This window comes from Chrysochloris asiatica, unplaced genomic scaffold (genome assembly GCF_000296735.1).
Source record: "Chrysochloris asiatica unplaced genomic scaffold, ChrAsi1.0 scaffold00100, whole genome shotgun sequence".
Taxonomy (NCBI): Eukaryota; Metazoa; Chordata; class Mammalia; order Afrosoricida; family Chrysochloridae; genus Chrysochloris; species Chrysochloris asiatica.
In genome coordinates, this window is record NW_006408618.1 from 11,017,336 (window position 1) to 11,042,823 (window position 25,488).

Consider the following 25,488-nt stretch of genomic DNA (forward strand, 5'->3'; position numbering starts at 1 on the left):
ATATATATATATAATTTTTTTTAATGTGTGTGTGTATATATATATGTATATACACGCATATACATACATGCATATATATATACACATATATGCATCAAGTGGGTTTGTAGGATAAGCACTAGACTGTGAGCCACATGGTTGACAGTTTAAGCCTGCCAGTTGTTCCATGGGAGTAAGGTGAGGTTTTCTGCTTCTGCAAAGATTTACATCTTTAGAAGCCCTATACAGGGTTGTTGTGAGTCAGAATGCACTGTCCAAGACAATGAGATTTTATTTCACTAGAATTTTTTTTTCATTTTAGTGCTGGTCCAAGTACTGACAGTATCTAAAATAGTTATTATCCCTTCACATACTGTAATGTGGTACTGGATAGAAACAGCACTGGATAGAAAAATTGGGGAATGGGTAATGATTATGGTTAAATAGCATGATGAACATATTTAATGTCAGTATACTTGTGAATATTAATAAAGTGGCAAATGTTTTGTACACATATGTTTGCCATAATTTTTTAAATGAAGAATGTCCACAAAATAATGAAAAAATAGCATTGAACCAGGACTCAGGAGACCTGGATGCTTTTGTCTAGGTTTTGTCTGATGGGAGACTCTGAGCAGATCTCTTCTAATTCTGCCTCTTTATAGATGGGGAAACTGTCTCTACTGCTTTAGATAGAAAGTAATGGATTTTGCATGTGTTAAGGAACGCTGATGATGCAGTAGTTAAGCGCTCAGTTGCTATGCAAAAGGCCAACTCTTCCTTGGAAGAAAGATATGGCACTCTGTATCCATAAAGATCACAGCCTTCAGAGACCCTATGAGGCAACCTACTGTGTTCTATAGAGTCAGTATGCATCAGAAGAATTGGCTCAGTGGCAATGGGTTTTATATGTCTTAAGGATTTTGTGTTTTAGGGCTCAGAAGACAGGGTTTCCTCATCCCCAGTCACTTAAATATTGCTGACAGTAGTGTCTAAAAATTCAAACCATCTTCTACACTTGATATGAAATAATTAAAAAGAAAAACAATCTTTGGAAACCATTTGAAATTTTTTCTTCTTTTTTAAAAAATTTAACCCTTAGGTCCTGAAGTAGGAGCATCGCCACAAAGTGGAAGAAAAAGTGTGGCGGCTGAAGGAGGAGCCTTACTACCACAGACACCCCCGTCCCCTCGAAATCTGATTCCACATGGACATAGGAAGTGCCATAGCTTGGGATATAAGTCAGTACTTTTCAGTTCTATCTTTGAAAGTGTTAACATGATTTATAATTTAGCTTACATTCTATTTACTATATTATTTATGTCCTCGCACAGTTTTCTTATATAAATACAATCTTAATTTGTTTCAGTAAAATATCTTGGTTGACTAGAAGTATTTGCTCCTTTACCTAAATATTGAAGTGAGTTTTTCTCAACAGTATCTTCACGTTTGGTAAGATAAATGAGCGTTACAGAGAGTTACCATAAATAAATATGGAAAGTAGTATGCCATTCTCCTTTTAAATTACAACCTTGTTTTAACCAAAACAAGTTACCATAAATTAAGGTCTATAAAAAGTTTACTGTTCATTCCTAAATGTAAAGAAAGGGAAATGAATTTTTTTATTTTAAAAAAATTTTCTACTTAAATAAGCATGTTTGGGGGGGGGGAGTTCCCTTTTCTTAGTAAAATCTGTGTCTTGATTAGTATGAGAATTCAAAAATAAGTTCAGTACAGCAGGCAAATCTTTTATATCCTGAATTTAGTAGTAATATTTTAGTAATAAAATATATGAAAGATTTTTCTCTTTGTTTCAGTTTCATTCATAAAATGAACACAGCAGAGTTTAAGAGTGCAACGTTCCCAAATGCAGGGCCAAGACATCTATTAGATGATAGTGTCCTGGAGCCCCATGCACCATCTCGAGGCCAAGCTGAAAGTTCCACTCTTTCCAGTGGAATATCAATAGGTGAGAAATATTTGTGTGAGAGAGGTGGGATTTTTTTTTTTACAGAACTCAAGTGGGAATAAGCAATGAACTACTACAAATAGAGACAATTTTATAAAAGCAAAACAGCAGTAGATGTAAGATCATCTTATTCATAGCTACTGACAAGGATAATTCACGATGATTTAAAAGTTATTGATGTTCTCTGAGTCCAGAGGGGAAGGTATTTGAGAAATGGTGGGTAAAGAGTATAGACTGGTTAAAGTGGTTCGCTGCATAATTTGAATGTAGGGATAATGAAAAGGAATCTAGTATAACCACATGCTTTCTTGTTTTGTTCTCTTTTTTTAATTAAGCCACTAGATAGAAAGTGACACTATTTACCAAGTAAATAGAAAAGACACTGGAAGAGTATTAGCTTGGGGGCAGATAAGGCATGACAAATCTAGATAATCAAGTGTTCCGTTTTGAACATGTCTAGTTCGTATATTGTTGTTAAGTGCCGGTGAGTAGGTTCCGACTCATAGCAACCCTGTATAGGGTTTCCAAGGTTTTTCAAATATCTTTGCAGGAGCAGAAAGCCTCATCTTTCTCCCACTGAATGGTTAGTGGGCTCAAACCACCGATTGTATGGTTCTCAGTCCAGTGCTTATCCTATGGGACCACCACATGCCACTAAATTCTTATGGAGATGTCAAAATTAGGAAGCTGGATGTATGACTTCAAAAGGTTTATGAAAAAAATGGAACTAAAACATACTGGAATTTTTCCACAAAATTTTTGAAGCCCCCTCATATGAATATATAGCCCGATGGGGTAAGATATAAACATAGAAGTTCATATCTGAGGTATCAGAGTCCTTGTGTGGCACTGTAGAATAAGCACTAGACCACAAGGTTGATTTGAACCACAAGGTCGGCGGTTCAAACCCACCCACTGCTCGTCTCGGAAACCCTATACAGTGTGGCTATGAGTCATAACTGGCTCCATAGCACAGCAACAACAACATTTGAGGGACCACCATTAGTTTATCGTACTGTGGTGACTTGTGTGTTGCTGTGATGCTGGAAGCTACGTCATCAGTATTTTAAATACCAGAAGGGTCATCTATGGTGTACGAGTATCAGTGGAGCGTCTAAATTGAGACAGACTAGGAAGAAGCATAGGCAGATGACTTGTGAATGGTTAGCCCCTGAAAACCTCCTGAAGCAGCAGAGCATTGTCTGATATAGTACCAAAAGATGAGCCCTTCAGGTTGGAAGGCACTCAGAATATGACTGGGGAAGAACTCCCTCCTCTAAGTAGCATTGACCTTAATGACGGAGTAACACTTTCATGACCTTTATTTACTGATGGGGCACAAACTCAAAATGAGAAGAAACAATCAGAATGTGGAATGTATGAGTTTAGGAAAATTGAAGTCATCAAAAGGAAATGGAATGCATAATGATTGATACTCTAAGCATTAGTGAGGTAACATGGACTATTTTGGGCTATTTGGAATCCAACAACCATGGCTTACTGTGCCGGGAACGACAAATTCTAGAGGAATGACATTACATTCATAGTCAAAAGAGCATTTCAAGATCTAGCTTGGAGTACAGTGCTGTCTGAAATAGGACACTACCCATATGCCTACAAGGAATACTATGATAACATCTGTACATCTACAGGAAGACTCGTAGCTCTGTAGGATAAGCACTTGACTGCAAGGTCAGCAGTTCAAACTTACCAGCATCTCGGAAACCATATACAGGTTAATTATGAGTCTCAAAAACAATACAAGGAATACCAGTTAAAATACCACTATTAGTGGTGATGATGAAATTGAAGAATTCTACTAACTTCTTCAGTCTGAAATTGATCAAACACGGTCAAGATGCTTTGATAATTACTGATGATTAGAATGCTCCAGTTCAAAACAAAAAGGAAGAATCAGTGGTTGAATAGTTGAAAAATTTTGACTTGGTGATAGATATACCTTTTTTCAACAGTATAAAAGACAAATTTACACAGGAACAGAATTGAGTACATCTATGAAAAGAGACAATCATCAGCCAAAACAAGACCAGGGGTTGACTATGAAACAGACCATCAATTGCTCCTATGCAAGTTCAGGCTAAAGTTTAAGAAGATTTGTACAAGTCTATGGGAGCCAAAGTGTGACCTGAGTATTTGCTGTTGCTGGTGCTGGAGTCTACTCACAGTGACCCTGCATAGGGTTTCCAAGAAGTTGCTGGTGAGGTTGAACCACCTACCTCACAGTTCAAACCAAAACTTTCTCAAGAACAAATCTGATGTATTAGACACTGTTGTTGTTAAGTGCCGGTGAGTCAGTTCTGACTCATAGCGACCCTGTATAGAGTTTCTGAGAAGCAGCTGGGGAGTTTGAACTACCGAGCTTTCGGTCCAGTGCTTTATCCCCCAACACTACACCAGGATTCCATTAGACACTAATGACCAAAAATCAGAAGAGTTGTGCGATAACATCAAGAACATCATGCATGAAGAAAGCAAAATGTTATTAAAAAGAAAAGACACAATTAGATATCAGAAGGAACTCTGAAACTAGATCTTGTATGTAGAGAAATAAAAGCAACTGGACGAAATGACGTCAAAAAGCTGAAGTAAATTTCAAAGGACAGCTTGAAAAGATGAAGTAAAGGACTATAATGAAATGTGCAGACATCTGGAGTTGGAAAACCAAAATGGAAGTCATAAGTACACACTCAACATTTCTCGAGCTGAAAGAACAAGAAAAAATTCAAGGCTCAGGTTGCAATATTCAAAGATTCTATGGTCAAAATATTGAATGATGCAAGAAGCATCAAAAGAGGGTATAATATACAGAGTCTCTGTACCAAAATGAACTGGTTGATATTCAGCCATTTCATGAGGTAACATATGATCATGAACCAATTGTTTTGAAGGAAGAAGTCCAAGCTGCACTGTAAGCATTAGTGAAAACAAGACTCTAAGAAGTGATGGAATATAACTCAAATTCTTTAAATGAATTGATGCAGCACTGGAGGTTCTCACTCAAATACACAAAGAAATTTGGAAGCCAGCTACCTAGCCTGCTGATGAGAGGAGATCCATATTTGTGCCCATTCCAAAGAAAGGGTGACCCAATAGAATGCAGAAGTCATTGAACAGCATCATTAACATCATATTCAAGTAAAATTTTGCTGTCAGAAATTTAAGTCAGATTAAGACGAGAACATGGAATGAGGGATCTGATTGCTGACATAAGATTGCTCTTGGCTAAAAGCAGAGAATAAAAAAAAAAAAAAAATGTTTGTGTTTTATTGACTCAGAAAAGGTATTTGACTTTGTGGATCATAAATGATAGATAACATTGGGAAGAATGGAAATTCCGAAACTCATTATTGTGCTCATGTGGAATCGGTACACAGACCAAGAGGCAGTCAGTAGAACCGAATAGGGGGTACTGGATGGTTTAAAATCAGGAAAGGTGGAAGTCAGGGTTGTATCCTTTGACCGTGTTTATTCAGTCTGTATGCTTAGCAAATAATCTGAGAGGCTGAATTATATATTAAGAAGAACATGGCATCAGGATTGGAGAAAGGTTCATTAACAACCTGCAATAGGCAGATATTACATAACCTTTCTTGATGGAAGTGAAGAGGACTTAAAGTACTTAATGCTGAAGAACAAAGACTAAAACCTTCAGAATGAATTACATCTCAATATAAAGAAAACAAACCAAGAAAAAATTGAAGTTGTCAAAGACTTCATTTTACTGAGATCCATAATCCATGCTCATGGATGCAACAGTCAAGAAATCAAAAGATGAGGCAAATCTGCTGCACAAGACCTCTTTAAATACAAAATGTCAGTTTGAGGACTAAGGTGCAACATGACTCAAGCCATGGTATTTCAATCTCATATGCATGTAAAACTTGGAAAATGAATATATTATTAGGAGGGACCAGTCCCTGGAGAAGGACTTGCTAAAGTAGAGTGTCTACAGAAAAGAGGAAGACCCCCAACAAGATGGATTTACACTGTGGCAGCAACAATGTGCTCAAACATATCCTCACAACTGTTAACACAGAATCAGACAATGTTTCGTTCTGTTATGAGTAGCATACTAGGAGTAGAACCTACTCAATGGCACCTAACAACAACATATAAATATACAAGGGGCCTTCAAAATTTTTTAGGAAAAAAATTCCTTTATCTTTTCATTCCATTTCTCCACAAGCTTTTTGAATCTCCCTCATATGTGTGTTGTTGTTGTTAAGTGCTTCAAGTCAGTTCTGACTCATAGTGACCCTGTATAGGGTTTCCAAGGAGCAGCTGGTGAGTTTGAACCATTTGCCTTGTGGTTCAAACCAACCTTGTGCCCCAGTGCTTATTCTTGAGTGTCACACCAGGACTCCAAGTGTGTGTATATGTGCTTATATATGTATATACATGTGTGTGTGTGTGTGTGTGTATATATATATCTACATATATACATACATCTAGGTAGAGAGTATGAGTATATTAGAGAAAAGCATTCAATGTTTAGAAGTCTGATTAAATTTTAAAAAAATAAACAAGGATGATCCTTCAAAGAATAATTAGAAGGGAGAATATACTGCAGAGTGTGATACTGCAAAAGACTGGCAGAAAGAAGTACATCAAGGAGGAGAGACGTGTTGACGTATCAGATGGGAACAAGAGAAGATGAGTATGGTGGATTTGGGAAGATAAAAATCATTGATGACAAAAGTTGTTTCATTAGACTTCTTGTTAAGTGCCTTCTAATCTGTTCGGACTCATAGTGACCCTTATAAGGTGTCTGAGGCTTTTTAAATCTTTGCAGCAGAAAGCCTCAGCATTTCTACAGTGGAGCGGCTGGCAGACTGCAGCCATAGGCCTTGTGGTTCACAGTCCAGTGCATATCCTATGGAGTTACCCTAATTGGAGTCGATTTGAAAATGAGAGGTGAGGAATAGAGAAGCTACTATGCAGGAGAGTAAGAAATTGGACCATAGAAAAGGATGTGAAACTAAGAAAAGGATTTATTTTCATTTTTTAAAATTTTTATTTATTCTGAGTTTTTTACATGACCATTATTTAGAAAATTTCCACACTGTGATAAATTTATTTTTAAAAAGGTAGAAAATGTTTTCCTCTGTGATTCAGTTTCAAATTGCACAATCCAGTTAATGTTGGTTAACATGATCATCTCAGTATTGGTGAACCATCAGTAGCTGCCAAAGAGGGTTCCTTTTCCTGATTTCCCTTCATCCTTCAGTCTGCAACCCTGAAAATGAGGCTGCTTTAGAGCTTTTCAACTCTGAAGTCAGATGTTGTTTATCCTGATGCCCCCCTTTTTATAAATGCAAGTGGCTATTGTGACAGCAAAAATTTTTTAAGTGTTTCCTGAAATACTACTATATTACTGCAATATGTATAAGGGTGAGTCAAACATCCCAGCTCCAGTTATTTTAAAATGCCCATCCACATCCACACAGATAACATTGAGCATGCACATGAAATGATTTTGTCAAATAGAATAATGACAGTGGATTGTGTGGCTAATCATTTGCAAATCAGCCATGGCTCTGCCTATGAAATAATCCAAAACAGACTTGATTTCAAAAAGTCTGTGCAAAGTAACTCACGGAACAGCATAAATACAAGCATTTGGACATCTGCAAACAAAATTTGGACCAGTACTCAAAGGAAGGTACGTTTCCTTAAAAAAAAATTTGTTTCTGGTGACAATACATGGATTTATCACTATGAGCCTGAAAGTAAACAGCAATGAATGGAAAGTTAACATCCTCAATCGCCAACCAAGAAAAAGTCCAAAAGTTAACCAAAATTCAGCTGGAAAATTGATGCTTACTGTTTTCTGGAATTCTCAAGGGCCACTATTGGAACACTATCAGGAAAAGGGTTCAGCAATCAGCAGTGCCCATTACAGTGAGATGCTCACCAAAGAGCTAAAGCCTAAACCTGATTAAACGCAGGAAACTGCTAGACTGCTATTCATGTGCATTGTGATCTTACATGACAATGCACGTTCACACACCTCTGCCCACACTGTTGACATTCTGCAGAAAATCATTTTGAGGTGTTAAAGCATCCACCCTATAGTCCTGATCTTGCTCAGTCGGACTTTCACCTATTTGATCCCCTGAAGGAGTCTTTCAAAGACAGAGATTCACCTCTGATGAAGAAGTGAAGACAACAGTGCATTTGTGAATCACAGCTCAGCCTAAAATATTTTTTAATAGGTAAATAAAAAGCTTGTTGACAGATGGACAAAGAGTGTTGGAAAATAAGGAAATAATGTCAAAAAGTGACGTGATTTGTCTTTTCTAAGAGTTGGTTAAATTCTGCAGCCAGAGTGCTGATACTTTGACTCACCCTCGTAGACACCAACCTCAACCTGAAAAACAACAGAAAATAAATTTCCAAATGAGAAAGGAAGTGCTTTTATTTTTCGTCAGTTAAAAATTGGTTATACTTATGGAATATCAAAAGGAGCTCTGGTAACGTAGTGGTTACGAATCGGGCTGCAAACTGCAAGGTCAGCAGTTCGAAACTACCAGCTCTTCCGCGGGAGAAAGATGAGGCATTCTGCTCCCGTAAAGATTTACAAACTTGGAAACACTGTACAGGGTCGCTATGAGTCGGTTCCAACTCCAGGGCACATAACCACCACCACCATGGAATACATCAGGTATGTTATTTAAAGCAAAAAAAAATAATAATTTTTAAAATTGCAGCTCTCAAGTAAGTACATATTATGTGGCTTTCTTCCTTGTCATAACTATTGTCTGATGGTAATTATTCCTTAATTGTGCTGCTAGTTATAGGAAGATCATTACCTAGTTATTTGGTTAACTTGGTGTTTCAGCTTAGAGACCTTTCTCCTTTTGAGCAGGAAGAGACCATTTTAGTTTTTTAGTTTTTGCCTCTGTATTTACTTTGTAGTTAGTCAAAGGCCTTTAAGTAGGTAAACAGTAAGATTATTGCATCCCTGCTTGTAAAAATCCAATTTTTGTTTTAAAGCTCTAAATTTTTGAAAAGAGAGTAAAAGTGTGTAACCATAAGATGGTGTTAATACATACATACACACAACCACTTTTTTTTTTTTGCTATAGCTGTAACTTTTACATAAGGTATTCACTACAATGCAAGTGATACTTTAAGAAAGGACTGTGGAAATGATAATCCTTAGGAAATGGCCTCAAACATTTTCTAATGTGCATAAGAGGCTTTAACAAGTTCAAAGAAAAACTCCGTATCTTTTCATTCCTCTTGCCCACAAATGTTTTGAAACCCTTGGTGTGTACTATACAACCTAGCAAAGGTGTGCACATCATTATGAGTTCAGTACTTCAGGAAATGCCTTTGTTTTCTAGATTTAACTCATATTGTTGTTGTAAAGAGCCATCAAGTTGGTTCCACCCCATAGCAACCCTGTGTAGGGTTTCCTAGGAGCAGCTGATGAGCTTGAACCCCACTGACTTGCAGTTCAAATGGCTGGCTTTTCAGTCTGGCACATTAACCCACAATGCCACACAAGGACTCCCTTAAATTTTCATTCCTACTATGTAATGCTGCAAGCAAAAATCATTTCCACACACAGACACACATCTCACAGAAAATTACTTCACTGACTGTTACCTCTCAAGTTCTTCCCAAAATGCACATAACTAGTAACCTTGTTTATTCATAGGAGAAAGGTTCATCCCTCACGTGTAATAAACACCTTGGGCATTAGAGTTGTAGTCTCTCATGCAGCGCCAGCTATAGAAGTCTGACATACAGTTCAGCTTCATACATGCATGACTTATTAGTCACCAAGAGCCCAAATTATATTTGAAATAATTTTTAAAGTCATTTTAAGCTGTTTTGGATGCTGCAAATATTAATTCCCTAAAATTTTTTCTCCAACTAATTTAAAACTGCTTGAAAACCAATTTAACTGATGTTCTAGCCAAAGAGAAACCGTTTATGTTATTGTAGTATTTGTTTTATTTGTTTGTTTCTAAAGGCAAAGAACTGAATTTCATTGCTGTATTCAGGCTTCTTATCCTTAGAGTGGAAATGGGTTTTAAAAGGAATAAAAATAAGAGAAGAAATATGCCATGAACCTTTTAAGAATTTCATAATTTCATTGGTCTTAAACTGTTACCTAATAAGGAAAACGTTTTGGTAGTAGAAAAAATTCTTTATTAATTAACTTAATGTACTTAACTGTAAGTAGACATGTCCAACTGTTTTGTTCTTTCCTTGTTATTTTAGGTAGTCTTGTCTACTATAATCCAGTTTATTGCAAAATGTATCTGGTGGTGGTGGTGGTGATTATGTGCCGTCAAGTCAATTCTGACTCATAGCGACCCTGGATACGGTTTCTGAGGCTATAAAATCTTTACAGCAGAAAGTCTGATCTGTCTCCCAGAGAGTGACTAGTGGATTCGAACTGCTGACCTGGTGGTTAACAGCCCAACTCACTACCAGGGCGCCTTAAAATGTATCTAGCAGCAATAACATTATTTACTAACAAATATTAATATGTTGAAGTTCCATCACAAAAAAATGTGATGGTTATTTTATGAGCACTTATTTTTAAAATATAAAACCAAGAAGGAAAAATTCTGTTTACATAGACTAACTTTTAATTTTCAGGTAGCAGTGATGGTTCTGAGTTAAGTGAAGAGACCTCGTGGCCAGCTTTTGAAAGGTAAGAGAAATTGCCCCTTAAAACTACTCCTTGAAACTTAAATCATTAAATCAGCAGTTGTAAGTAATGAAAATGACTGGTTGAGAGAGTCCCATCCGTGTGCATTAGCTTAGTGGCTTGACACAATGTATTTGGATTTCGTACATTTAAAATGATAATTTTGAAATAATAATAACCAGTCAGTCAGTGTACCTACTTATGTATTCAGGATTATAATTATTTCCTTGAGTGCTGGTTTATGTAAGTTATTTTTTGAGCATTTTCATGGGCAAAATGACTTAAAAATTATAAGTAAAGCAGTTTGAAGACTGAGTTTAAATTGTCATAAACACAAAATTTGCAGAGTAAATAGACTAAATAAATAGCAAGTACTGACATACTTTATAAGTCATGACCCCTTCTCATTTCCCTGTTGATGTAAGCTGTAAAAGCTGTCATCTGCCTGCAGCAAATAACATGTGCTATATTGAGCTTTAATTATAAGATATCCCCCTAAAGATGTAGCCGAACGCCACAAATAATTATAATTTACTAAATGTCCATTAGGAATATTATGTTATCTCTGTTTCCTTTCTGCCATTTTCAAACTTAGAAGCTACTTGACTTGAGACCAAAATAACTGCACTGTTAAATATGTAAACAATGAAACTAAGTTTCAAAGGAACAAGAATTTCATGTGGATTGCATCTTAAGAATTATACTAAAACTGATGAAATTTATACTATTTAGTTACCAAATCTCTATCAACCGCTTCTTAATAGAAAACAATTATCCTAATTATATATTTGCATTAGCTAATTTTATGCAATTTAAATAGAAAAGTAGGTTTTTGTTCTTGAGGAAACTTCATAAAAATTTCTCAACCATTAGGTGGTTAGGATTTTACTTGTACGCCCTATATTTCAAAGTACTTTTGACCTTTTCTACTTGTACGCCCTATATTTCAAAGTACTTTTGACCTTTTCTACCCTATAATTATCATTGTTCACAAGTTTTGTTCTCTTTGGGTTTTTGACAATTTGTTTTTAAATATATGTTTCTCTTCCAAACAATACTTTGGATCTCTTTATTTGGGTTTGCCTGAAATGGAAGAAACATCAGATATCGACTTTAGGATATATTGTAGTGTTTAGGTAAAAGGTCTTGTTTAACAAAATTACTTATCAGATTGCTGGCATTGTGAGTAGCCACAATGGTGTTGTGTTAAATAATCTGTTCTCATCGCCAGCGGGTTTTTTATGAAGATAGTATTTAATGGTGTTACCTACACATCTCAAAACAATATTTGTCTTTTATGACAAATGTTCTGCTTTACAGACATTTGGAGCTAAAATTCAACTGTACTTGTGCCAAGTTTAAATCAGTGGCTCTTGGGAAATTTTGAGAGCAGTTAAATTAATGCCACCCAGCAAGGTTCAGACTTGAAATAAAAAGTAAATAAAGAACTAGGATTTAAAATATTCTTTGTGCTTCATAGTGAACTTGAACATGTTACTCAGTGTTAAACCTGCCAAGTTTTGTTCTTACATCTTTGTAAATAAAGAAACAACAAGAATATTATGCCCTAAGTTGCTTAAACAATGTTTTTAACAGTACTGCTTGTGGCTTTTCCCAAGCAAATAAGTATCAGTGTTTAATAAGCATTGCATGCCTTTTAGGATAAATATTAATTCATACCATTTTTGTCATTTATATACTTTTTTAGTTGATATGGAAATAAAATAGTGCCTTTTTGTTTTTTACTCAGTTAATCTCTTTTATTAGTTGTCTTTGATTTAATATAAAGAATAAAGAGGAAAATGAAGTGTTTGGACACACTAGTTTAAAGTTTATAGGCTATATAGATTTTTAGGTGTCTTCATAGGGACATATGAATTATATAAATCAGACTTCGTTATATAAGTGGGAATCCAAAAAATAGAATAGAAAGTTTTGGTACTATTTGATTATAAACTGCTCTTGGATTTTGAAAGTGAATGTAAATGTATAGTACTTGCTAGATACCTAAATATTTCTAGAATAAAAGAGGAAGAAAAAAAAGTTTTTGAAACCTATGCTGCATGCATTAAGAAAGAAAGAGAAGCATTTATATAATATCCTTTTGTAAGATTCAGAAAACTATTACACGAAGAAATATTATACTGTTCTAGGTACTGATGATTGTGTAAATAAAAATACATTGTAATATATGCAATTTATAATGGAATCCAACAGGAACAGATTATACCATTCTCTCGGCTCGGTGACAAGAGTGGCACGAAATGGCTATCGAAGCCACATGAAGGCCAGCAGGTACAATTCTCCTGCATTCAGGGCTCACAGAACTCCCCTTTGGTGTTGGTGATTGGCTTACATGGGGTGTGGTCTGATACTGCTTCTGTCCTTTTCCAGGTTATTGATTTAAAAACCAAACAAAATGCCCAGGAAAACTTGCCCTCTCAGATCTGATAGATAAATTTGAGTGATTATTTCAGATCCACAGAGCTAATTGCTAAAGCTCACACCTTTATGTTCAATTTTTTAAATGCTTCCAAGTTGATAGTTTTTGGCTGTGCTGGTCTTTCAAATTCTGCTAGTTTTCGGATGAGCAATAAAAAATCTGCTTGTTATAGGATGAAATCAGTGCATTTTCTTTAATGTATCTACATTTATTGTGTGTTTTTTAATGTGTGTCTGATAAATGGTAGGTTGTGAATTTAGGCAAGCCTATTTTTACTCGATAATATTTATGCATTTAAACTCATGTTCGTTCAGTCAGTTCAACCAGGTTTCTTTCTGCACTGTTATTAGCTGAGGAAGAAGAAAAGGTTAGTAGATTGAATCAGGGTTTGATTAACTAGTTCATAACTCAACCAGATTGCAAACTGTTGAAGTGAGCTTTGTGTCACTTTAATGGTGTCCAACTTCTTTTTTTACGTCGCTGGGTATATAAATAGCTTTAGCTTGAAATTCCTAGTGATATCTAAGGCTTCAAGTCACTTTGAAGACACCTAAATACATAAAGGGTTAAACTGGCAAACTTCATTTTTCTTCGCTGTTATAATTCAGTAGTTCCTGTATCATCAGAACAATGGTAGAGTTTTTTCTACTGTTACTGTTTTTTTAGTACTTTTTCCAGCTATTTTAAATTAAACTTTTTTTTTTCTTTTGCTGAGCGTTTGTTATTTTTATTTTCAGTTTTGTCTACTTAAATGCTTTAACAATCAGAGTGAATAATTCTGAATTGTTTGTCCAAGTACATGATAAAGTATATTTTTAAGAACTTGATAATTCTTTAATAACTTCATAATTAACTTCTACAGCAGCTTATAAATTTCAGTTCAGTAAACCATTATAATGTCAGTAAACCATTATAATGTCAGTGTCTTCTGAGGTCTGTATAAATGAATAGTTTTTTCAATGAAAGTAAGTATTTACTTGATGATTGTAAAAGCTCTCTCACTATTTGTAGTTCTGCAGAATCAGAAGACTTGGCAGTGCATTTATATCCAGGAGCTGTGACTATTCAAGGTGTTCTCAGGAGAAAAACTTTGTTAAAAGAAGGCAAGAAGCCTACAGTAAGATTTCATTTTATTTTAATACACTTTTTAAAATGTATATATAAATGTACAAAACCAATTGTGACCAATTCAATTCTGACTCATAGCGACGCTTGTAAGACAGAGTAGTACTGGCCCATGGGTTTCTGAGCCTGTATATCTTTATGGAAGCACACTGCCACCTCATCTTTCTCCCATGGAGCAGCTGGTGTGCTCGAACCACACCTTTCAGTTAGCAGCCAAACCCTTAACCATTATATCACCAGAGCTCCGTATGTAAATGGGTAAAAACCCAAAACCTTTTGCTGTCAAGTAGATTCCGACTCATAGAGACTCTATAGAACTGTGTAACTACCCAATAAGGCTTCCAAGGCTGTAAATCTTGTTATGGAAGCAGACCACCACAGCTTTTCTTCCCTGAAACAGCACTACAAGGACTCCTTTATACATTATGTATTGCTCTGTTGTTAGGTGCCACTGAGTTGGTTCCAACTCATAGCAACAGAAGAGAACACTGCCTTGTCCTGCACCATCCTCACCATCGTTTTGTGTTTGAGCCTGTTGTTGTTGCCACCATGTCAGTTCATCATATATGGAGCTCTTCCTTTTGTTTACCGACCCTCCGGCTTTACCAAGCATGATGTCCTTATCCAGAGACTGGTCCCTCGGATGACATGCCCAAAGTACATGAGATGAAATCTCTCCATCCTCACTTCTGAGAAGTACTCTGGCTGTACTACTTCCTTAAGATATGTGTGTTCATTATTTTGGCAGTGTATGGTACATTTAACATTCTTCTTCACTCATCTAGCTTTTGCATACATATAAAACTATTGAAAGTGCAATGACCACGGTCAGGTGTACCTTAGTCTTCAAACTTCATTTTTAAAACTAAGACCATTGAAATGAAACTGAAAATAGTAGGTTTGAAATCATTTAAAATACGCATTTGTCTCACCATGCTCTATAATCTTGCAGTGTTTGTTATGCCTGCCTTACACATGCATTGCACATAAATCTCTACTAAATCATATGTTCATGCACTCCTGTACTGCTCTTCACATGTTACACAAAATGTGTTCTTCCACAATACTGGTGCAGAGTTTTATTTTCTATGCTTTCCTCAGATTATATTATAGTTTATCTAACTTGAAATAACAAAAACAACGTAAGTCAAAGTTTTGATAAGTACTGTCAAGTCGGTTCCAACTCACAGTAACCCTGTATAGAGTTTCCGAGGTGCAGCTGGTGGATTTGAGCTGCCAACCTTGCGGTTAACAGTGCTTATCTTATAGCATCACACCAGGACTCCACTTTGCTTTATATCTACACCTAAAGTTTTAGTTAAGAGCTATCGAGTTGATTCCGACTCACAGTGACCTGTATTGGTTTCCCATGGAGTGGCTGGCAGGTTTGAACTGCCAAACTTGAGGATTGCAGTTCAGTGCTTATTCTACAGCGCCACACCAGGGCTCTTTTGAAGATATAAGGACCTCTTAGCAAAAATACAATAATGGTTTGCATCTAAGTAATTTGATATTTCTGTTTAGATTACAAACCAAAGCCACACACACTCCAGCCAGCCTAGTAGCTAATGAAGTATGAATTGCATGTCAGTCAAAGCAGTACCCCAGTTCTGTGTGCCAGATGCTAGAAACAGAACAGTAAACAAGCCAAGACAAAGTGCCTACCTCATGGCAACAACTTTCCAATGAAGCTAAATAGAAAATAAGCTCAAAAATAAGGGGATGGTATAGGGAGGAATACAGAGTGAGGCGGGATGCCACTGAAGCGAGTGAGCGAGGCATTTAACTGAAGTATAAATAAGGAGGGTAAGTTCGTCATGCAAACATCTAAAGGGAGAAGTCCAAGCAGCCGAAACAGGGCATGTTCAAGAAAGAAGAAGGCTTTGTATAGTTGAGTCATTGGAACTGGAAGAGAAATTATATATCGGAGAGAAAGGCGAGGGTTGCTTGATGATGCATTAGATGTGATGCATGAGATAAAAAGCAGAAGTGACACTAAGTCTATGGTTATTGGGAGCTGGGCAGATTTTGGGAAATGTTTATTGAAATCGTGAAAGGTTTTTTATGTATTATAGAGGAGGGTCAGTATTGGCCAAGTTCACTTTGATGTGCTTATTAGACATAGCTTTTGAAAGAATAGAGCTCATAAGTTGAGCAGAGAGGTGATGACTAGGTAAGAGATGTGGGAGATAGTACCATATAGATGGTATTTGAAGCTGGGACTGGGTGAGTTCTGTGAACAAGGGAATAGCTAGGCAAGGAGGAGAGGGCTGAGGCTAGAACTCTGTAGCATTAAAAGAGTTTCAGGGAAAATAAGAGACGTTATCACATACAGCTAGCAATGAAGTATTTCAAGAAGGAAAGAGCGGTCCACTATGTCAGGCACTCAGGAGAACTTGAATATGAGGACAGAGGGCCAATGTGTTTATCAAAGGACAGGTTTTGGTTGACCTTGACAAAAGTGGCTTCAGCTTGAAAGCCTGACTACGACTACAGTAAGTTGAGTAGAAAATTGGAAAATAGTAGCAGAATCAGGAATTAGAAGTCGTGATATAAAAATTAGATGGTGTCTGAGGAGAGAACTGATGGGTGTAGGAAGGAGTTGTTTGAAACAGGAGTAACGACAGTCGAGGGAGAGAAATTGAGTAGAGAGAGGAGTTAATTGCAGAAGGAAATTCTCTGAGGACATTAGAAATAGCAGGAATGTAGGGTATGAAAGGACAGTTTGGATTTGCCCCTATATAGAAGTGCATGGTTAATTATTCTGTTGTAGCAGTAGGTAAGGCTGGGTATGTGGGTCTGCAGAACTGGTGCTGAGAGAATGGGGAAAGTACTCATCAGATGCCTACTTCAGAAGTATGCAATGAGATCTTTGTGGAGGGCAGGTTATTAGAATTTGAGGGTAGGAGAGAAGGTGTAAAGTAGTGAAATAACCATGGTGGAGAGGACTAGATAAAAGGAAAATGAATTTGAGATTAAGTGCCTTCGACTCAGTTCCGTTCCGTAGCAACCCTAACCCTGTATAGGTTTTCCAAGGAATCACTGGTGAGCTTGAGCGGCTGAACTTGCAGCTCAAACTGACCTGCCAGTCTAGCACATTAACCATACCAGACTCCAGTTGAGATTGTTGGTTATAATTTTATCAGTTGGCACAAATGGGTGATTTCTCTAGTAGTTTTCAGCCACTTGGTGTGGCAGTGCAAGATAAGCACTAGTCTGCTAACCCACAATCTTGGCAGTTTTTTAACATATGCATTAGATGGCAAACACAGTTATCTTATAAATTCCCTAATCTGGCATCGTTCTAATTCAAGCTAGTAAAAATATAAAAAGCTACTATCTTGGTGTAGAATAACTGGTGTGATGCTGTAGGATAAGCACTGGATTGCTGACCGCAAAGTCGGCAGCTCAAACCCACCAGACACTCCTTGGAAACCCTATACAGGGTTGCTATGAGTCAGAACCAATATGGCGGCACTTAACAGCATGAGGCGGAAGAGCATGAGGTTTGGATAAGAAATGGCAGGTAATACTAGAAAGTGATAAGATTCTTGATAAGATCAATAGTTATCTGAACATGATAATTAGGAATGTTAGCACTTCCAGTGAATATCTAAGGTTTGGCCAAGGAACCCTGGTGGTGCAGTGGCTGCTAACCAGAAGGTCCACAGTTTAAACTCACCCAGCTGCTCCACAGGAGGAAAATGGGGCTGTCTGCTTTCATCAAGATGACAGCCTTGAAACCCTATGGGGGGCAGTTCTATTCTAATGGGTAAGGTTGGTAAGGTTTGACCATTTTACTGCTATTAATTGACATTGGGTCGATTCCAACTCATAGCGACTATGTATAGGGTTTCCGAGGAGCAGCTGGTGGGTTTAACTGTTGACTTTGTGGTTCACAGTAAAGTGTCGATCCTGCAGTGCCACACACCAATCCAAACGTTTGACCATAGGAGGGCTAAAATGGAGTGGAAGTTAGTCATTGGCACTAAGAGGTAAAGTATTCATGTATTTGTTTTCTGCAGGTAGCATCTTGGACAAAATACTGGGCAGCTTTATGTGGAACACAACTTTTTTACTATGCTGCCAAATCTCTAAAGGCTACAGAAAGAAAACATGTGAGTATTCTGCCTATAGAGGGATATTGTTAGCATAGTTTCACAGCCTCTTCATGATTGTTAACAAAGTGAGTTTGGGTGGGGGGGAAGAGGATGGAGAAAGAGGATCACTATGAATCAGAACTGACTCAATAGCACATACCAACAAGACCTTTCCAAAGAAGGAAACCTAGTTTTTTCACTTCTTGAAGTTTCTTTTCTGAATGCTGTTTTTCTACTGCAGGTGGTAACACTCTGTACTCCAAATACCTAGATTCAGAACATGGATCAAAATTATTGCCTTGGAGTGTCAGTTTCTAATCTGTAAAATGTCAACATTTGGGGCCAGCATTTCTTTCCGCCTCAAATTCTGATTCAATCAGTGATTTTCCTGACAATGTGTGTGCTGTTTTGTTTTTCTATGTGCTGGTGATACATTCTTTAGGAGAAGGAATAATTTATGACCATGTTGCATTAATTAAACTCTTTTAGGAGGAATTTTATTTCTAAATTATATATTTTGGGGAAAATATTTAAGTGACTGAAGATGTATAGAGGGAAAGCAACTAAAGAAAAAGGAAGTCATTTTTCTACTTGTACTTTACCCAAATGACACTGCCTAATTTAGAGACGCTCTGCTTATTCTTTCAAGTTTATTTCTTTAATCAAACCTAAAAGGTACAAAAGAGGACATTTATGGTTTGAATAAATGTAGGACGCAGCACCAAAACTGTCCAGTCCTTTTCAGGTAGCATTCTATCCTTCTCATCAGCCACACACACTACCACCCTTCTTCACTGCTTCACTCTTTTCTTTCTCAAGTTTTGCTGGTTTTTTTCCCTTAAACAATATACTGTTTCATTTTTCAACTGTTTTTTAATGGAATTATATATGAGGGAGTTTCAAAAAGTTCATAGGATTACATCTTTCCATGAACTTTTTGAAGCCAACTCAATTTTTAGCCCACTATTTTGTCAAAGGAGCTCTGGTAGCATAGTGGTTATGAATCAGGCTGCGAACCTCAAGGTCAGCAGTTCAAAACAACCAGATGTTCTGCGGGAGAAAGATGAGGCTTTCTGCTCCCGTAAAGATATACAGCCTCAGAAACCCTGTTCAGGGTCGCTATGGATCGGAACCGACTCAACTGCACTTAACAATTTTGTCACTGTATATAAGAGACCACCAGAAAGTTCCAGGAAAAATGGAATTAAAAGATCATGGAATGTTTCTGCAAGCTTTTTGAAGACCCTGCATACCTAGATATTATTGAGGGAAAGGACTGAATGATCATGGAGCTATCCACTGTGTGAATACTTACCTTTTTGCATTCTATCCCAATTTGACTATGATGCCCATGATGAGTTTCACTACAACAATTTGCAGAGTAATTAATTGCATTAGCTTAACACTACTGCAGGAGTCCGGAACGCAGTGGTTAAGTGCTCAGCCGCTAACGGAAAGGTTGGTCGTTTGCACCCACCAGCAGCATCTCAGGAGAAAAGACTTGATGATCTGCTCATATAGATTGTAGCCTAGGAAACCCTATTTCTACTGTCATTTAAGGTCTCTGTGAGTCTTAAGAGACTCACAACAAACAAAACTGTACGGAGGGGGTTTCCAAGACTACATTTTTACAGGAGCAGACAGCTTCATCCTTCTCCCTTGGAGCTGCTGGTGGGTTTAAACCTCTGACCATGTTGTTAGCAACCTAACACTTACCCCACAACTCCACCAAGATTCCTTGTTTTCAAATATCAAGTAATTTTTCATTCACTTTTCGATTATAAAGTAGTGTTGTTGTTGGTAAGTGTTGTTGAGTCGATTCCCACTCACTGCAGGAGTGACCCTATATGGGACTTGAACTGCTGGCCTTGCAACTAGCATTCCAGTGCTTATCCTATAGCATCACACAAGTTATTTCACACAAATATATTAATTTTTTGTTTTTACTGGCTTTAATTAGAATGAGGCAAAATTAAAGAATTGATAAAATAACTGGCTTTGTCATCTAATGCATATGCTAAATAACTGCTTGACACTGCTATTATTAAGAATGCTTGACACTGCTATTATTAAGAATTATATATAATGATCATTTGGGTTTTTAATTATATGAGGTCTCTAACTGATAATGTATATTAAATGTTAGAAATTGAAGCATAAGGAAATCAAATTGTGAGTGCCAAGGAAATGGACTGTACTTTTCTAGTTAAAGCTGTAGTGATTAAAGAAAAGAGTTACTATAATAGAATATATAATAATATAGAATATAATAGAGATAGATGAGATAAGGCACAGAATAAAACCAATGAAGGAAAAACTTAAAAAATTTTGTTGTTGAAATAGAAAAATTGGAAGAAAAGATTTGCTGGAATATAAAAGCAGCAGATGAAGTATTAAAATATATAAACACAGCACCAATGAGGAAACAACCAAATCCAGATTGTAGTGTTTCTACAACTGGTCTGAATTCTTGAAGAGACTGGGTCAGGATTCAGGAGGAGGTTGTTAGTGATTACAGGAGATTAAAGAGTTTTGACAACTAAATACAATCCTGAGTCTTGACAACTAAATGCAATCTTTGTTGTTGTTAAGTGCCGTCGAGTCGGTTCCGACCCATAGCGACCCTGTATAGGGTTTCCGAGGGTGTAAATCTTTATGGGAGTAGAAAGCCTCATCTTTTTCCCGCGGAACAGCTGGTAGTTTTGAACCGCTGACCTTAAGGTTCGCAGCCCGATTCGTAACCACTACACTACCAGAGCTCCTTTATAACTTGGTTAAAACCCAAGGTTGGGACAATTGAGGACATTTTAATATGGTCTCTATCTGATCTGCTTATGAGATTTCATGGGTATGAAAATTACCTTGTGGTTATGTAGGAATATATTCTTGCTCCTAGGAGATATGAAGTATTTAGGGTTTAGAGTCCTTTCTGCAACTTAAATTTGAAATTAAATGTGGCAAAAATATAGCAATCTTTCACCTTCTCTATCTATAGTTTGAACCTTTTCAAAATAAAAAACCAGGAGGAACAGAGTCACTACTGAAACTATGTCTGCATATGTATGTATGTTGGTACATACTAAGCGTCTATGGATTCCATAAGGTGTTTTTTTTTTTTATTTGGTTTCATTTGGGTTTTTTAGAGGGGAAAAAAAATGGATCCTTTTGTTTGTTAAACCCCCCTAGTGGTTGGTTTTGAAGGAGTCTGGGTGATGCATTGGGTGTAGTGTTGGGCTGCTCACCACAAGGTTGTTGGTTCAATCCCACCACCCACTGCATGGGAGAAAGATAAGACTGCTCCTGTGAAGATATCCATCTTTGAACCACCCTAAGGGTTGGAATTGACTCCATGGCAGTACGTTTGGTTTGGATTGATCCCTAATCTGCCAGTTCTTTAGAAACCGTGGTAGCCACTGTAGAAATCCCTAAGGACAGTTCTACTTGGTCCTAGAGTCTCCATGAATCGTAATCAACTTGATGGAAGTGAATGGGAATGGTTTTAAAGTCCCCAAGCCCCTAGAGTGAACTAGCAAGGCTCCAGGGTGTGTCCCAAACCCTAGAGTGCTTCTTCCCAAGCTGCCCCCTTGTCTTCATTCACCACTACCACCACCCCACCCCCCAGGCTCCTTGGCTCCTGCAGGGGGCTGGGCACTCTCTGGCTCCAGGTGGTGGCTGCACATGATCCCCAGTCATTAGTCTATGACTCCTCATGTATACCACCACCATCCCCCAGCCACACAGCCAGTAAGGCTGACCTCCTATGTCTAGGGGATACAGCTTTGAGGCTTTGTCTGGCAGGCTCGCATCAGTTTTTAATATAATAGGTCTTACAGGGGTTTAACTGGATTGTACAGGGACTGCCTGTATATAATATGGTGTTCACAGAATATCCAAATAGCATGACGTCTTATTTCACAGTAACGTATTATAGATGTTACATGATGCATACCTGTATATTAATGTCAGGGTGAAGGGAGTCTGGAGGCTTTATACATATGTATTTGATTATTCTCTAAAGTATACTTTTCTTGCAGAGTAGACTTGGGAATGTGGAGTGGCTGGGGCGAGAGAGTCTGTTTATTCATGTTAAATGCATATTTACTATATAATTCTTAATGGAAGTTTTATTCAAGTCCTACTTAATTCTTCTTCAGGAGTGTCTAATGGTCATTGGTGCTATAGGAGCAATACACAAGGTCAGCCAGCACTCAAACCCTCAAGCTGCTCCTTGGAAACCTTATCCAGGGTCACTGTGAGTCCGAAACGACTCAGTGGTACTTAACAACATAAATAGGGAAATTTGGTTCTAAAGTTTCACCTAAAATTCCATTCAAATTTTTAAAGAAATGGCACACTTCGTAGATCAATCAGGCAGAAATGACATTTTTATCACATTGAGCCTTTTTCATCATTTCATATTTCTCTTGATTTAGGTCTTTACTAATGTCTTTTCATTAAGGTTGCACGTCTCTCTGTTTTGTCTTTAACATTACAAAGAATGGGCATTCCAGAACACTTCATTGTGTTCATGCAGAAGTGGTACATGGGCCAATAATCACTTGTTTGAACAGAACAAGCAGACACTACATGGTTCCAAATTGGAAAAGATGTGTGGCAGGGTGGCATCCTTTCATCTTACGTATTTCATTCTGTGTTGTTAAGTGCCGTCGAGTCAATTTCGACTCACAGTGACCCTAGATACAGAGTTTCCTGGGAGCGGTTGGTTAGTGGGTTTGAACTGTGGACCTTGAGGATAACAATCCCGTGCTTACCCTACAGCACCACGCCTGAACAAGTAATTTAAGAAGCCGGCCTGTGTGAAGAAGAATGTGTCATCAGGATTTACCTAAATGGAATCCAGTAGTAAAAGGCAGACTTGGGCCTGCAGGAAATCACTTGTTTCATCTCTCATTAGGAGAAACTTAAACTACCTAACACTTAATTTTCCTTTTCATTTTTTCCCCTTTCTCAGTTCAAATCAACATCAAATAAGAACGTGTCTGTGGTAGGATGGATGGTGATGATGGCTGATGACCCAGAACATCCAGATCTCTTCTTGCTCACAGACTCTGAGAAAGGTGAATTGACTTGAATAACTAGGGTTTAACTGGAGTATTCTACAAGAAGCATGTTTATCATTTGATCTTTTGGGGAAATCTACTCCATAATGTATTTTAGTGATAGCTTAACTCTCTTGATAAGTGTCACTGAATTTGATTCCAACTCATAGCAACCCTCTATTAGGTTTCTGTAGGGTTTCCAAGGAGCAACTGGTGGGTTTGAACTACTACAAAAAGCCCAGGTAATCTCGTGAAAGCTAACCAAAAGACAAGAGGGAAGCAAGGCAAGAAGGAAATTTACTTGATACTCTATAAACCACTATTATTTTTAAATCTCAGAGATATGCCATGCATATCGTTTTATATGATAAAATACTATTCTTAAGGTTTCATTTAGTTACTTTAAATTAAATTACTTGATTTTTGAAATAACATCCCAGGGAGTATAATTTTAGTACTTTACACACAGTATATAACAAAAGTTCATGGAAGAGATGCATTACCTTTCCCTTTGATTTTTCCTTAAACTTTATGAAGCCCCCTCCTGTAGACATTTATGAATTAACCCCCTCCTGTAGACATTTATGAATTAAATGACTATTATATTGTGCTTTTAAAAAAACACGTTGTTAAGTGCTGTCGAGTCGATTACTACCCGTAGCGACCCTGTACAGGGTTTCCGAGGCTATAAATCTTAACAGGAGCAGAAAACCTCATCTTTCTCCCGCGGAACAGTTGGTAGTTTCAAACTGCTGACCTTAAGGTTCGCAGAGTGATTTGTAACCACTACGCTACCAGAGCTCCTAAAGAAAACACATTAAATAGATTTAAATAAGCAAATACGTTGGTTACAGAGAAAAACACCAGAACTGTCTTACTTTGACATTGTTTAGTTGGACTTACAGATTGAAGACTCTTCTCTGTATTCTGAACTTAAAGCCCCAACCCTCCCAAACTCCAAAGGCATTATTGTTACTTTTTAAAAATAGATCATTTTCAATGGGTTGCCCTAAAGTCTGCTACATCTGGGCTTAGTAAGCAAAAAATACTGCCTAGATGATTAAGCATCTGGTAAGGGGGAAAAAATTCCTTTGAAAGTAAAACGGTTTTTACTATTAAAATCTCAAAGAAAATCTAATGTCTGAATGTCATCAGGCTCTTCAGCCATTGAATATGAAGTTAAAGGAAAGAGCAGAATTTTTTTTTAAAAGAATTGGGAAATTATTCAGGTCCTTCGTAGCATTTTCCACAATAGTCAAATCTAACAGTCCAGGCATCCATCAGCAGATGAATGGATGAATAAAATGTGGTATATCCATAGAATGCAAGATGACTTGGCCATAAAGAGAAATAAAGTTTTGTTATAAGCTATAACATGAGTAGACATTGAAAAGATTATGCTGAGTGAAATAAATCAGACACGAAAGGGCAAATATTCTTATCATCCCAGAAATATCTAGAATAGATAGATAATAGATAGATAAAGGCAAAAGTTTTATTAGTGGTTACCAGGGGCTCGGGGGAGGAGGTATGGAGAATTACTGCTAATGGGTATATAGGAACCAAGTTTTTTTGGGGTGAAGATAAACTTTGAAATGGATGAATGTAATTAATGTCACTGAATTATACACTTAAAATAGAAAAATATCTTACTATACATCTTTAGTACAATGGAAGAATTCTCAAAAACAAAGGAGGTTAAATAAAGAATTCACATCAATTATGGAAAAAAATATTAAAACACTTTTCTCAATTTGTTACCGTCTCACCTTAATACTTACATAAAGTAGTGCTATTTTGTGTCTATCTTGAACTAGAGGCAGTATAAACCAAATAATGTCAAACCTGTTGCTGTTGACTCTAGTCCAGCTCATGGCAACACTACAGAACAGTAGGGTTTCCAGAAGCAGATCACAGAGCACCTGGTGGGTTTAAACCACTGACCTTTCAGTTAGGAGTCAAACAACCCACTACACCCCCAGGACTCCTTAGAAGCAATATGTTGTTAAATGCCATCTAGTCAGTGCTGAGTCATAGCGACCTTTTATAGGATTTCTGAGGAGTAGCTGGTGGGTTTGAACTGCTAACCTTGAGGTTATCCTACAGTGCCACATACACAC

The 25,488-nt window shown here is 37.2% G+C and overlaps 1 protein-coding gene across 1 annotated transcript in view; it reads left to right on the top strand.

The window, feature by feature from the left end:
* Window positions 1-25,488, top strand: part of RALGPS2 (Ral GEF with PH domain and SH3 binding motif 2) — a 134,557-nt gene that overhangs the window by 104,433 nt on the left and 4,636 nt on the right. Inside the window, exons 12-18 of the mRNA XM_006867104.1 lie at window positions 1,082-1,220; window positions 1,797-1,948; window positions 10,589-10,643; window positions 12,858-12,935; window positions 14,095-14,200; window positions 18,234-18,326; window positions 23,281-23,386. Coding sequence (XP_006867166.1) covers window positions 1,082-1,220; window positions 1,797-1,948; window positions 10,589-10,643; window positions 12,858-12,935; window positions 14,095-14,200; window positions 18,234-18,326; window positions 23,281-23,386 — 729 coding nt within the window. The remainder of the gene's footprint in view (window positions 1-1,081; window positions 1,221-1,796; window positions 1,949-10,588; window positions 10,644-12,857; window positions 12,936-14,094; window positions 14,201-18,233; window positions 18,327-23,280; window positions 23,387-25,488) is intronic.